This window comes from Rhineura floridana, chromosome 4 (assembly GCF_030035675.1).
Source record: "Rhineura floridana isolate rRhiFlo1 chromosome 4, rRhiFlo1.hap2, whole genome shotgun sequence".
Taxonomy (NCBI): domain Eukaryota; kingdom Metazoa; phylum Chordata; class Lepidosauria; order Squamata; family Rhineuridae; genus Rhineura; species Rhineura floridana.
Window position 1 is genome coordinate 110,835,535 of NC_084483.1, and position 13,358 is coordinate 110,848,892.

The 13,358-nt window shown below is 41.5% G+C and overlaps 1 protein-coding gene across 2 annotated transcripts in view; it reads right to left on the minus strand.

Moving 5' to 3' along the window:
• FUCA2 (alpha-L-fucosidase 2) overlaps positions 1–13,358 on the minus strand; it is a 35,691-nt gene that overhangs the window by 18,729 nt on the left and 3,604 nt on the right. Inside the window, exon 1 of one of the 2 annotated variants that reach the window (XM_061624030.1) lies at positions 1,058–1,522. The exons of the other annotated variant lie outside the window; for it this stretch is intronic. Coding sequence (XP_061480014.1) covers positions 1,058–1,293 — 236 coding nt within the window. The 5' untranslated portion in view covers positions 1,294–1,522. Of the gene's footprint in view, positions 1–1,057; positions 1,523–13,358 lie in introns of those variants that run through there. 2 annotated transcript variants of the gene reach the window in all.

Here is a 13,358-nt window from a genome sequence, read left to right on the forward strand (position 1 = left end):
AGACCATTTTTGTACATCAGATTATAAAGCACATTTGAGCCTCTCTCAAGCTCATTCATGCCACACATGTGAATGGAGAGAAGAGAAATCAAATTTATATCCTAATCAATGTAAGCTTTACATCGTAGATCTACATAAACTCCAAACCAATTTAAGCCTCATATGTAACAACGCTCTTTCCCAGGAACTTGTTTGCAGCTTTTGAGCTCAGGTCACTTCCAGACAACCTGTTTATTGAGCATTTCTGATTTATTTGCAAAAATTTTGCAGGGAGACTATACACCCACTGTTTATTGAGCACTCATTCCAATTTGTTTATGCTGAAGTTATGTGATGTTGCACCCTGAGAGTTGAAACTAAATGAACTAAATGAACAGCAAGCTGCTCCTCAAGCCCCACAACTCAGCCCTCATGCTAATTACTGGTGGAGCTGCAGAATTTCCCAAGTGATCATTCTTATACCTGTCCCCCCCCCAATTTGTATAAAGCAACAACAAAGTGCATCTGAACAAGTACAAAGTAGGTTTGTACAGTGTTTTTTAAAATAAAAATAAAAATTGAGGTGCTGGTACTCATACCTTGACAAAAGTGCTGTGGGTGCCAGCACAAAATGGTTGACATGGGCAGCCAAAAAAAGAGGTGCAAGTACTCCGTACTAGTGAGTACCATCACAAAAAAAGCCCTGGTTTCACACATTATTGAACAGCTAGAGCCAGCTCTACTCACCCACCATAGAGGCAGGGCTTGCTGCTAAGTTTTAATATCCAGCACTTTTAAAACGTAACAGTTAACCAGTTGACACACGATTTCTTGGGAAAGGAACTGCCTTTCGTCACCAGAGAGAAGGGAGCAAACGAGGCAGCACTACTCATTTTCAGAACGCAATTTAGGAAAGAGATCAGCAGCCCCATCTAAGGCAGCATCTCTCGTGCGCTCTTATGCACGTGTTGTCTTCAAGGGAGAGACAAGCCAGTGAAACTTTATTTCCCAGGAAAGAGGCACAGGTTGGTGCTGTAAGACAAAGAGGGAAAGGGGGCGGGGTGGGGGGACACCTCACCAAAACCACTCGCTGCCGAAGCTGGGCACCGAAAATACGCCCCAGTGGATAAAAATGCCAAACTTCACTTCATCAAACCAGGCGGGAAGCGGTCTGGAATCCAACGACTCCCACGTGGGTTCATAGCGAGCGGCGCTTCCCTGCGAGGGCACATGGGAAAAGAGGAGCAGCAGCAGTAGCCACAGCCAAAGAAGCCCAGGGAAGAGAAGGACGGGGGAATCCACCGGTTGAGACATGATGGGGCAAGAGCTACTCTTTGGTTTATCTTCTCAGTTCCCTTCTCCGCCTCTTCTCCACGTGACGCCAGTCAGATGACCGAGCAGCAGCCGCAGAAACAAGGTAGGGCTGTTTCCGCCTTTGATTTTTCGCTTTCCGGTCTTCCTTGAAACAAAAAAAGAAACGCATCGTTGGCCGACTCGGCTTTGAGTACTGGCCTTGAAGCAGGAAGTCGTTTCGAGAAGGGTGGGGGGAGGGAGATAGTCCTAAGGCTGTCTCCATGAAGCAACCTTTTAACCTTGCAGTAACGTCTTCCGGTTAAATGAGGCTTACTGTCAGAAGTAAAAATTGGAGAGCGTTTGCCAGTCTCTGATCAGACAGCATACATCAGTACCTTTTTTTTAAAGATACTTCGGCAGCAATCCTATACCTATCCTCAGAGCTGGAAAAGTTACTTTTTTGAACTACAACTCCCATCAGCCCCAGCCAGCGTGGCCACTGGATTGGGCTGATGGGAGTTGTAGTTCAAAAAAGTAACTTTTCCAAGCTCTGCCTATCCTCACTTTCCTGGGAATAAGTCCTGTTGGACTCAATGGGATTTACTTCTGAGCAGACATGTATGGGACTGCACTGTATACCTACTTTCTCATTGTGTTTAAAGGTTGCTAGTGTTTGCTGAATTTGTACTTTTCCTTTTTGGAAAATACAAATTGTATTTGCAATTTTTTAAACATGTTTTGAGCTGCTTAGTTTTACACTGTGTTTGTACAGCTTGCTAATAGTGGCCTTTTATTTATTTATTTTATTGTTTTTTGTCTAAATCCAAAACAACCTTAAGCATGCTTAAGCACATGGAAATCAATGAGTTTAAGAATGCCTAACAGAGCAATGGAAAGTATGAAAATCCACCAAGGGGTGCAGCTGCTGGAGATCCCCAAGCGCAGAATCCACTGCACCTAAACCCAACTGGGAGGGGCTGCATAAAAAGGAAAAAGATGCCAGCAGACACCCCAAAGAAATGCTCACAGCAACTATACCAACTCCTCTGCCACCAGCCAACCCAAACACACCACCCAGCAGAAATATCTGTCCCACCCAACACACACACACACACACACACACACACATCCAATCACCGACTTATGCACCCATGGTGACACCATAAACATATGCAAGTGACCACAGCAACAGACAATTGCAGCCCCCCCCTTGCTGCCCCACACCCTCTCCCTGCACTCATGCCAGAGAACCACAACATCACACACAGGATGATGCGAAACCAGGCCTTTATTACAAGTACAGAAACAGTTACAGAGCATAAGCAGGCATAGCAGCACAGAGCAACTACAGCAGCAAACACACCCCTCACAACCGCCAATGGGGAGCCCTTCAAGTGCAACGACATCACACACAACCAGAGTCAGGGGACTCCTCAGCGGCAGCATCAGCAGTACAGTACATGCACAACCATAGCCAACCCCAATGATGCACAATTATGTCAGCCGTAAGGTCACTCCTCTGTGCCATCTCCATGCCAGTGACCTCCTCAGCCACCTGGATCAGTTCACAGACAAAAGGTGCACATCATCCAACAGCTACTGCTCACCTGTGCCCACAGAGCTGCCACAGGCTTCCACCAGCAGCTGAGGACAGGGAATGGGCCGCACTCCCAGATATAGCTCCGTTACATCATGCTCCTCCCTTCCTCCTCCATTATAACTCCCATGTCCTGCACCTCCTGCAGACAGTGACAATCCACTGGCACCTCAGCTGCCTCCTCAGTTGGCATCCTGCTGCCGCCACCACCCTGCTCCCCTTCCTCATTGTTGCTTTCCAAGGGGGCACTGCCACCACTGCTACAACAGTACAGCTCCACCAGATGTCTCCAGTGGCGACTCTTCCACAACCATGACTGGCTGCCAAGCTTCTGGCTCCAACTGCAGCATCGAGGGCATCTCAGTCAGGTGGATTGATTATACCTGCTGGTTGTTTGAGTAGATAGGTTTCCACTGGAAGGGGGATTTACCAGCATCATGGACTCCTCTCTGCTGCAAGGACAGTTCCATTATATCCTAACCCATCCAGCTTGGCAGATCCAGGATTTAGATTGTACAGTAACTCTGAGTGGGACTTAGGCCTTTGTTTTATTGTAATTTTAATTTTCTGTAACCCTTGGCAAGCTGTTGAAGAGTGGGGTATAAATAAATGTACAAGCTATTTTATTTTGTTTATTTGGACAGTTTTGCTAGGATATATGGATTTTAAAATTCTGACTAAGTATTTTGAAAGCAAGACAGGGGTTTGACAATAAAAACACAGCAGTGTGCTCAAAATCCCTCATTTTTGATGTTTTGTTAATGTATTTTGCATTTTCCTTTCAGGAAGCTGAGCTGAGGTTTTTATTTGAAACACAGACTTTTGAATACCCACACTAATGTTCATTCTGATGTCTTGATTGTCAAGGAAAATAATATGTTGTCTTATGTTTTACAGCAAAGGTTCCTCAACTGTGGTCCGCAAGCTTCATTAATGTGGTCCATGACCTGTCTTTAAAAATACAATTAAAAATCATACAGCATCTAGCACATCACATTACAATTGTTACAACAGGCAGAAAATCATTAAGTGGTCTGCCAAAATCTTCAACAAATTTCAAATGGACTTTAGGGAAAAAAGGTTAGGAACCACTGTTTTACAATTTTTGTGACCTTTTGAAAATGAGTCAAGGATTCAAACTTGAAATGCATCCTGAATGTGTTTATTAAATTTCCTTCTGATATATCAAAGTTCAATAAAGTTCTCACATGACAAAAATTCTTACAAATGGAATGATGAATGGACTAGTTAAACTAAATACCTCATTTAATGAGCTGATTTATTGCATCTAAGTGTATGGCCAAGTGTGCTCTTTGGACTGTAGGAAAACACATTGACTTCCAACTTGTGAAATATTAACTATTTCAAAGCTTCTTTGGTGGATTAACTACCTAGACCCCTTAACACTTGGCAAGTTCAGCTACCATCATATAAATCTATCAACAGAAAGTAAGTATATGTCATATGTCTATGACCCTCCTGGCAAATGTGAAGTTGAAGGGGCAGGATTGCTCTCTAACACTAGAGGCATTCAAGAGGCAGCTAGACAGCCACTTGTTGGATATGCTTAAAATTGGATTCCTGCATTGAGCAGAGGGGTGGATTCGGTAGCCTTATTGGCCTCTTCCAACTCTATGATTCTATGATTATTTGATTTGTAGTTTGTTAAAGGTGCTGGGAATTGTAGCTCTGTGAGGGGTAGACTACAGTTCCCAGAATTATTTGGGAGAAGCCATGAGTTTTCAATGTGCTTTAAATGTATGGTGTGGATGTGACCTAACTACTGGATGCAATCTGCAAGAAACAACAGCTTCAGTTATTCACCGAGAGAGTCTCACAGTAAAATTCCAATTGGAAACTTGTACAACTGTCATAAAAAGGAGCAGTAACAGTAAGCCTTGTGGCAGAGTATCATTATCATTCATGCCTAATAGTTATGCTAGTGGATACAGTAACCATTATGCTAAGTTAGCAACAGAGTAATACAGATTGTTGGATCCCATTTCATTCTCCCTCACCCATCTTCATACCCAGTGAACAGGAAGAATATTATTATTATTTTATTTATTCGATTTATTAGTCGCCCATCTGGCTGGTTATCTAGCCACTCTGAGCTAGATATCTGCAGAGCTGGCCACAGATCATTACTGCATCACAATAATTAGCTACTAATTGCCAAGTTTTTTAAAAAACATTTTATTTATTCCTGCTGCACTTCATTTACATTTTTAATACCTGCTGATAAGATTGTATAATAAGATGTATGCAGATCATCTAAAAATGTAAAATATTCTGACTTGAATATGTATTCTGAAGTCTCTATAGATGCAAATGTTACCAGAATTCCCTTGAAGGAGCTGGCTCACTTTGCTTGCTCACTTGCTCATTCAATTATCTTTGAACGATGAGCTGCTCGCATTTAATGCAGCATGAATGTACCTTTTGTCATCTATCAAAAGCTGAAGTGCCAGAGTGCCTTTACTGGTCCAAAGATATTTCCCCCCTGCACATTTGGCAGGCTCCCACACATTGAAAGGAAAAGTGCTTCTTAATGGACTATTTTGCCATCTTAACCTTATTTGGCATTGACTCCGATTTGATTATTTAGTATCAAGAGGGCAACCTGACCCAGTGAATAATGCACCATAATCTCAATTGTTCAAATAATGATAAAATGACTTCTAGCATTTTATGGGCACCAGCAGGCAGACTGTACAATCAATTAATCAATTAATTTACTCCTTCCTATACTGTGGTATTTTATTTGTTTATTTAGAAATGTATAACCAACTGATCAATTCAGCTGCATTCCCTAAGTGGAGAACACCAGTAACAACTACAATTAAAAAACAATAAAATGATAAAAGATGATCATCTCCAACATGGCATTCATGGGCACATATGTGCCAGCAAAGATCTTTCCTGGTGCCAAGCAGGGCTCAATCCCCCCCCCATCTTCCTGCTGGAAACAAGCCTTTTATTGCCTCCAAAGGAATGCTTTTTTCAAGCCTATTTGTGGGGAGGAGATAATCTTCCTGGAAATTGCAGCTGTGGAGGGAAAGTTAATTTTTGCCTCCCAAACTGTACTCTGCAAGAAGAGCATCCTCCCACTGCAATTAGGCTTGATAAAAAGTGAAAACACTTAATTGCTGGTGTGAGAGAGAGTGTATGCATAGTCACCGTATGTGTTCTTGGTGCTCAAGAACTTCCCTCCATTTTGCAAATGTGCCCACAGGCCCCAAAAGGTTAGCAACCCTTGCTATAGCAAAAAGGATAAGACACCATTCTCTTTGGAAACCCACACCAACAGCATTAGAATGGCAATTGCTATGGTGGCCTTTATCATACAGGGAGAGAGTTCTGTTCTGTTCTATCAGAGCCAAATTGCTGATACAAGTATGGGTATAGAAAACCCTCAGAAGGCAGCTGCAGAACAAGGATTAAAAATGAGTTCAGATAAAGTATGTTTGGCCATTTTAACCATTACTTTGCATCCTTGCAAATGCTCAGCTTCACAGAACCAATCAAAATATTTATTTAGTTGCCCTATTCATCTTAATGTGTTTCATTGATCATTCTTCCAGCTTTGACAGCCAACAATCCTACAAGTAAGCAATTTGTGCTTTTCAGTGTTGGCAGCTGCCACTTAGGCTGAAGATGATTCTACACATTGCTTTTGAAAGGTCTGGATCACCCTGCCTGACAGTTCACACCATAAAAAAGGATCAATCTTTTATCAGCACCATCTGTGCAATCTGTACGTGCACAGTTTTTTTTACTGCTCTGAGTGGCTGCATCATAGGATCTGAGAGATGTACTCAAGGAGGACAAATTGCAGTCCTGGAGGTAGTGCAGGGTCTGTTCTAGGTTTGAGAAGGCCCTGGGCAAAGTCAAAATGCCCATGGGTGGGCCCCCTCCTCCATCAGCAGGCCATGGTGGACTACCTGGGCACTGAGGTGAAATCATAGCAGCAGGGCTCTAAAGGCACTCCAAGCACTGATGGATAGAAGAATCTGGCCACTGTTTTTTAATTTCTCACAATGCCTCTGATGTAGTGTCAGTCTGGGGCATTGTGTAAAATTAAAATGGTGACCAGCCTCAGCAACTCAGTGCTGGTCAGAGCACTGGGCCCAGAAAAAAAATTAAAGAAGGGGTGAGGCATCAGCAATGGCCCCTGTCAGGGTTCTGGGAGTCCAGCAAATGCCCAAGTATGCCAATAGGTTGCACACTGCTTTGTTGGACAATACAACAATGTTGCTATCCCAAGCAACCATATGGGTTGAAAGTGTTGTTGGACATCTGTTCTGTCTGTATGACCAGTACAGAAATATGATGTATCCTAATCACTCCTTAATCATAAGCACCACACTTACTCACACTTAACTTTGATTTTCTAGGAATACTGTGACTTCTTCCTCTTGTTGCTGTATCCATACCCAGAATTAGGGTTTTTCCCACCTGTTCCTCATTTTATCCCTGCTGTGGAATCACCCTGGAGACCTGTTTGCTAGGAGAAGAGGGGTGGGCAGAAAAGGAATAGAGTGGGGAAACTTTGGCCCTCCTATTCCTATCATCCCAGGGATGATGTGGGTTGTAGTTCAGCAACATCTGGAGGGCTAAAAGTTCCCCATACCTAGAATAGGGCAAGAGGCTCCAGGACTAAATACGCCCCCGATGCCTTGAAAAGTAAGGTGTCAGTATTGTAATCTGTCTAGTGGGGTGGGAAAATACAGTGACTCAAAATTATTATTATTTATTTATTAGACTTATATACCGCCCGACTAGCAATAGCTCTCTGGGCGGTGAACACAGGAAATACAATAAAATCACATAGTATAATACAACAAAAACATATAAAATAAAATAATTTAAAAACAATCACAGCAGATTTTAAATTAAATTAACTTAAATTAGTATGCCTCGGAGAAGAGGAAGGTTTTAACTTGGCGCCGAAAGGATAACAATGTCAGCGCCAAGCGCACCTCCTTGGGGAGACCATTCCACAGTTCGGGGGCCACCACTGAGAAGGCCCTAGATCTTGTCACCACCCTCCAGGCCTCCCTATGAGTCGGAACCCGGAGGAGGGCCTTCGTAGAAGAATGTAGAGTACGGGCCGGTTCGTATCGGGAGAGGCGTTCCGACAAGTATCGTGGTCCCGCGCCGTATAAGGCTTTATAGGTTAATACCAACACTTTGAATCTGGCCCGGAAGCATATTGGCAGCCAGTGCACGTGAGCCAGAACAGGTGTTATATGCTCAGACTGCTTGGTCCTTGTTAACAATCTGCCCCCCTTTTTAAAACACCCCCTTTTTAAAACACACACACACTACATTGACTTTTTTTAAAACATATTATAGAACAACATTACAACTGGAGGGGGGACTTCCGGTCAGCCTTCCAAAGATGTCGGGTGAGTCTTCGGTAGCTCCACATTATATCAACAAACTTTAATTAATTATCAGCTAATTGGACCTACCAACAGACAAATTTTATCAACAAACTGTGCTTGAACTATTATGAAGATAAAATTTTTCGAAATAAACCGGAAAGGCTGTTTAACGAGTCTCTCTCGGAATTTTCCTTCGAAGTATATCAGGGGAGCTGAATGAAAACATCCTGCAATACTCCCTTAAAACTTTTAATTGCCAACATTTAACCGCAAGGACAGTAACAAACATAAGATTTATCATGCTGCATTGGACTCTACTGCTATAAATAATTTTATTTATGGTTATGAGCTGATATTAGAGGAGTATAACTTTGAACTATCAATTGTGCCAATGACAGACATGCTAGGAAATTAAAGGGATATCTACACCATTCATTTTCATGACAAAACATCTTCAATTGTTAGTGCTGCTAAACAAGAAATAGTGGCTTCAATTTGACTCTTTGTAAAATGGTTCTCACTGGAAGAAATTATAGAGAGCTAGGGCTTACACCAATCCCAAACTCAGCATGCCCTCCTGACAGATCGAAACAGTCTAAAATAACAAACTATTACTCTCATGGGAAAATAATCGAGTCAAATGAGCAAAATCTAGACACGATATAACCTACAAATGATGAGGAGCCAAATCATGATGCTAAGGAATGGAACACAAACACTCTCCCATTAGAATGTGTACAAACTCATTGGGAGGGCCAGCCCAACTTAGCACAGGAAATGGCTGGAGTAATGGGCAAAGAGGCTTTGCTCAAATTTTTCTATCCTGATAACGAACTAGAATCTACATCTGTTTCTGAACATAGTTCGATGCCACCCCTAGAATCCTCATTCTGCGTTTCAAAGGATATCAGTTGGCAGCAGGATAATAGACCTGTTATCGAAGACTCTAAAGCCCAAAGCCCTTTAAACATATGCCATTGCTCCATGAATGAAAATTGGTTTCAAGCAATGACCCAATCTATGCAGCAAATATCCAACTTTGTGGCAGAATCCAATGCCCTATTAACAACTCTTACAACTCTTATTGCCAATTTAGTGGGGCAGCTCAATTCTGGATCTAAAAATACAGAAGCCTACGATATTAAACCATCTTTACAAGGAAATCCGAAGGCAAATAGTGAAATTCATCTCCCAGTGGCAAAACCGTCACAGGGTACCAATCCTCCAGTGAAGCAAACGAAAAAGAGCAAAAATTATAAAAACCTGAGCGCCTGTAAGAAATCTCACATGAATTTTGGCAAATTATTTCGGCTCATGGAATCCCCCAAAATTGCCCCAAAAAAGAATAACTTACAAAAGAAAAAGAAAAGAAAACCAAAAAAGCATAAACTTAAAACCACTATCTGTCCAAATCCCAACCAGACCACTCCAGCTTTGACATCCTCTGCTCATAATCAACAAGATCCTGAACAGAAACCAGCAATACCATCTAATATTTTGCACAGACCTGCTGAGAACCGAAATCGGTGTTTTCCAGTTGAGGAGCCGGCTCAGAGCCATCAATATACAGAACAGAATTCAGAAATAACATACAACATACCGCATATGCCTGTCAAGAACTGAAATCGATCTTTTCTAGCTGAGGAGGAAAATACATAGCCTATATTCAACAAGAATAATCAAAATATGTGGAAATTGGTTTTAAATCAAAATAAAATAGCTATACTGAATTACCCTAAACCTAAAGGGGTGATTTCCCAATTTGAACGAAGACGCCACCTGTTGAATACTTTGCCTGGATTAATATCAGGTCACCTATATAACATGGATATAGCTAATATTGAGTTCTTATTCTACAACTATAATAAGGCTACAGCAATTATAACTTTTTACGAGGCGGATAAAGCAAAATTACTTCTTGACTACAAATCAGCATTGCTATCTCGGAACCTAATTGTTAAGGGGTTTTTCGAAAATACAGTCGAGCCATGGAACTTGCTGAGCTACCGTAACAGATGTTTGAATCATAGTAATTTCTCTAAAATTAAGGCTCCAAAGGAAATCAAAAGTGCTATTCAACATATAAATTCTCTCCCTCCAGCGACTTCGATTTTGGCTCCAAGAATTCAGACAGTAGCATGTGAAAATCAAGCTCCCTCTAATGAGGCATTTGTGGCCGAATGTCGATTCTTGCCTGAAGAACTCAAACTACTCGAAACCTATGCCAAACTTACGGAAAAGGATCAAATGGAAATTGAAGAAAAGTTATCCATGCTAGGAGCAGCTCTAAAGGAATTAAGAACAGAAAGAGGGAATGCGCCTGAAATTCTGCCTAATGGTTCATCAGTCACAGCAAACGCCTCTACTTCTATTAGCATGGTCCCCCAAAAACTCCTTGGGGACAAACCCTCCAAAGAAGGTTACTTGCAACCTAGAATATTAACCATTCCACAAACCTCTGGCTGCAATGACAATGCGATGCAAGCCGAAGCGAAAAATATCTGACAAAGAGGGAATCTAACTGCGGCGACCTTGAAACTTATTTCCTGGAACGTCGCAGGATGGAGATCCATAAATGATGACCCCGAATGTCTTGCTTTTTTAAAAGACTATCACATCTTACTCTTTCAAGAAACTTGGATGATAAATGACTTCGGGCTTGAAGGCTTCTCGGCCTATCAGCTGCGGGCGACCCCCAGCAAGATAGGTGGCCGCCCCAAAGGCGGAATCTCCATATTCATTTCAACAGCGCTGCAAGTTACTATTACATCTGTAAACCCTTTGCCAGATTTGGCTGCAGCTCTAGTTATAAAACTGTTACATCGTTCCATTCTTTTGGTGAACGTTTATTTGCCCCCTTCGAAAGTTAATGCAGATGCTACCACCAAGATCGCCAATTTACAAAAATATCTATCGAACCTAACGATACTTTATCCAACGGCAATGCTACTTATATTAGGGGATTTTAATGCCAGAATGGGGCCATCTGATGAGGTCCTTTTTGCTAAATTCCATCAGGTGGTTCCCTCCCTTGATGGTTTTGAGGAGCTCCCTACTAGACAGTCAAAGGATGCTGGTATATCGTTTGCTGGGTTGTGTTTACTAAATATGATTATTAGATTGAACTTGACTATACTTAATGGAAGAACCAAGGGAGATCTAGAGGGTGAATATACCTTCTTATCTCCCAAAGGTGCGTCAGTGATTGATTTAGGGATTGCCTCCCTCGAACTTTACTATTCAATCAGTTTATTTAAATGTATAGAAAGACCTGAGAGTGACCATTCTCCCATAGAAATGGATATAAGTTGGGATTCAGGCATACATATCGCTCCCCAAACTTTTGATGAAGCAGTTTACGAACTTCACCCTAGAAGGGTAAAGTGGATGCCCAGACTCGAGAAAGAAATAATTGACAGACTCTCTACCCCAGAGATGCTTGTTCTAAAAGATCAGATACTAACAGCTACTAATCTCACATCTGCTTATCAAGGCTTTCTCCAAATATCAAACAACTTGCAATTATTATTTAAAAATAGTTCAAAACTCAAACTACAAACCAGAAATTCTAAATCTAAGGCATGGTTTGATAAGGAATGTGTGGAAAGAAAAAAATCTCTAATAACTAAATTCAAGTCCTATAAGGCGACGCGTTCCTTATCTACACTGCAAATTTACTGCGAGGAGAAAAAATCGTTCAAATCCATGATTAAACAAAAAAAGAAAATTAATCTGCATGAATCTTGGCATCGACTTCTGCATGTCTCACATATGAAAAATTCTAAATTGTTTTGGGAAATGGTTACGAATAACTGGCCAAATCCCCATTTTAATATAGGCTGTTATGTTCAACCGAAAGTTTGGGAGATATATTTTTGTAAGCTTTTTGCCCAGGATACAAACTTAATAACCCCCAAAAATAGACCAAATGACATACCTGAATGGGACCCAGTGGGAACTAACGAAATAATCGATCTGATAGCTAAACTAAAAACTAATAAGGTGCCAGGCCCTGATAGTTTACCACCAGAATTCTTCAAAGTTAATGTTCAATGGTGGGCCCCCCTGTTGGTGAAACTTTTCACACACATTGATCAGTCAATGCAGATACCAAAAGATTGGGGAACAGCCATCATTATCCCAATTCACAAAAAGGGTCCACTCCATGAGCCAGCTAATTTTAGACCTATTAGTTTACTGAATATAGTGAGTAAACTCTATTCAGCACATCTTTACGAAAAACTAAGTAACTGGGTCGAGCAAAATGACATCTTAGCCCCCGAGCAAGCTGGTTTTCGTGTGGGCCGTTCAACTACGGACCATGCTTTGGTCCTCCAGCACTTGGTTGACAAGTATAAGGGCAAATATAAGAGCCAGGTGTATACTGCATTTATTGACTTGACACCGTTTCAAGAGAAAGGTTGTGGCATAAACTTGCCAGCTCCAACATGGACATGCGCTTATTAGCATTGATCAGGGGCCTATATGAAAATACATTCTTACGTGTCCGATGTAATCATATGGGTCAATTGACCAACCCCATTCCCACCTCTAAGGGGGTAAAACAGGGTTGCATCTTGGCACCACTACTGTTTAACATCTATATTAACTCTATAGTCCACCAGATGAATGCTATTGTCTCACATCCTCCTAAATTAGCAGAAATTTCGAGACCCATATTATTATATCCAGATGACATTTTACTTATATCACGTACATCTGTTGGACTGAGGAGATTGCTGGCCGGAGTGGCTACCTTCTGTCATGAAGAATCTTTATCAATTAATTACGGGAAAACTAAGATAATGATCTTCACAAATAAAAGGAGAAAACGTGTGGAGAATCAACGGCTATAACGCTGAACAAGTTAAATCATTTAAATATCTTGGGATGATCTTTCAATCTAGCGGATCATCGTCTTCACACATGAAGATGGCCATCCTAAACGCCAAAAGAACCACCAAAGCGTTACTATCTTTTTTTTATAGCAAAGGGGGTCAACTCCCTATACCAGCTATAAAAATTTTCAGAGCCAAAATCATCCCGCAATTACTTTATGGGTCCCAAATTACAACCTGTACTACTTTCGAACATTTGGA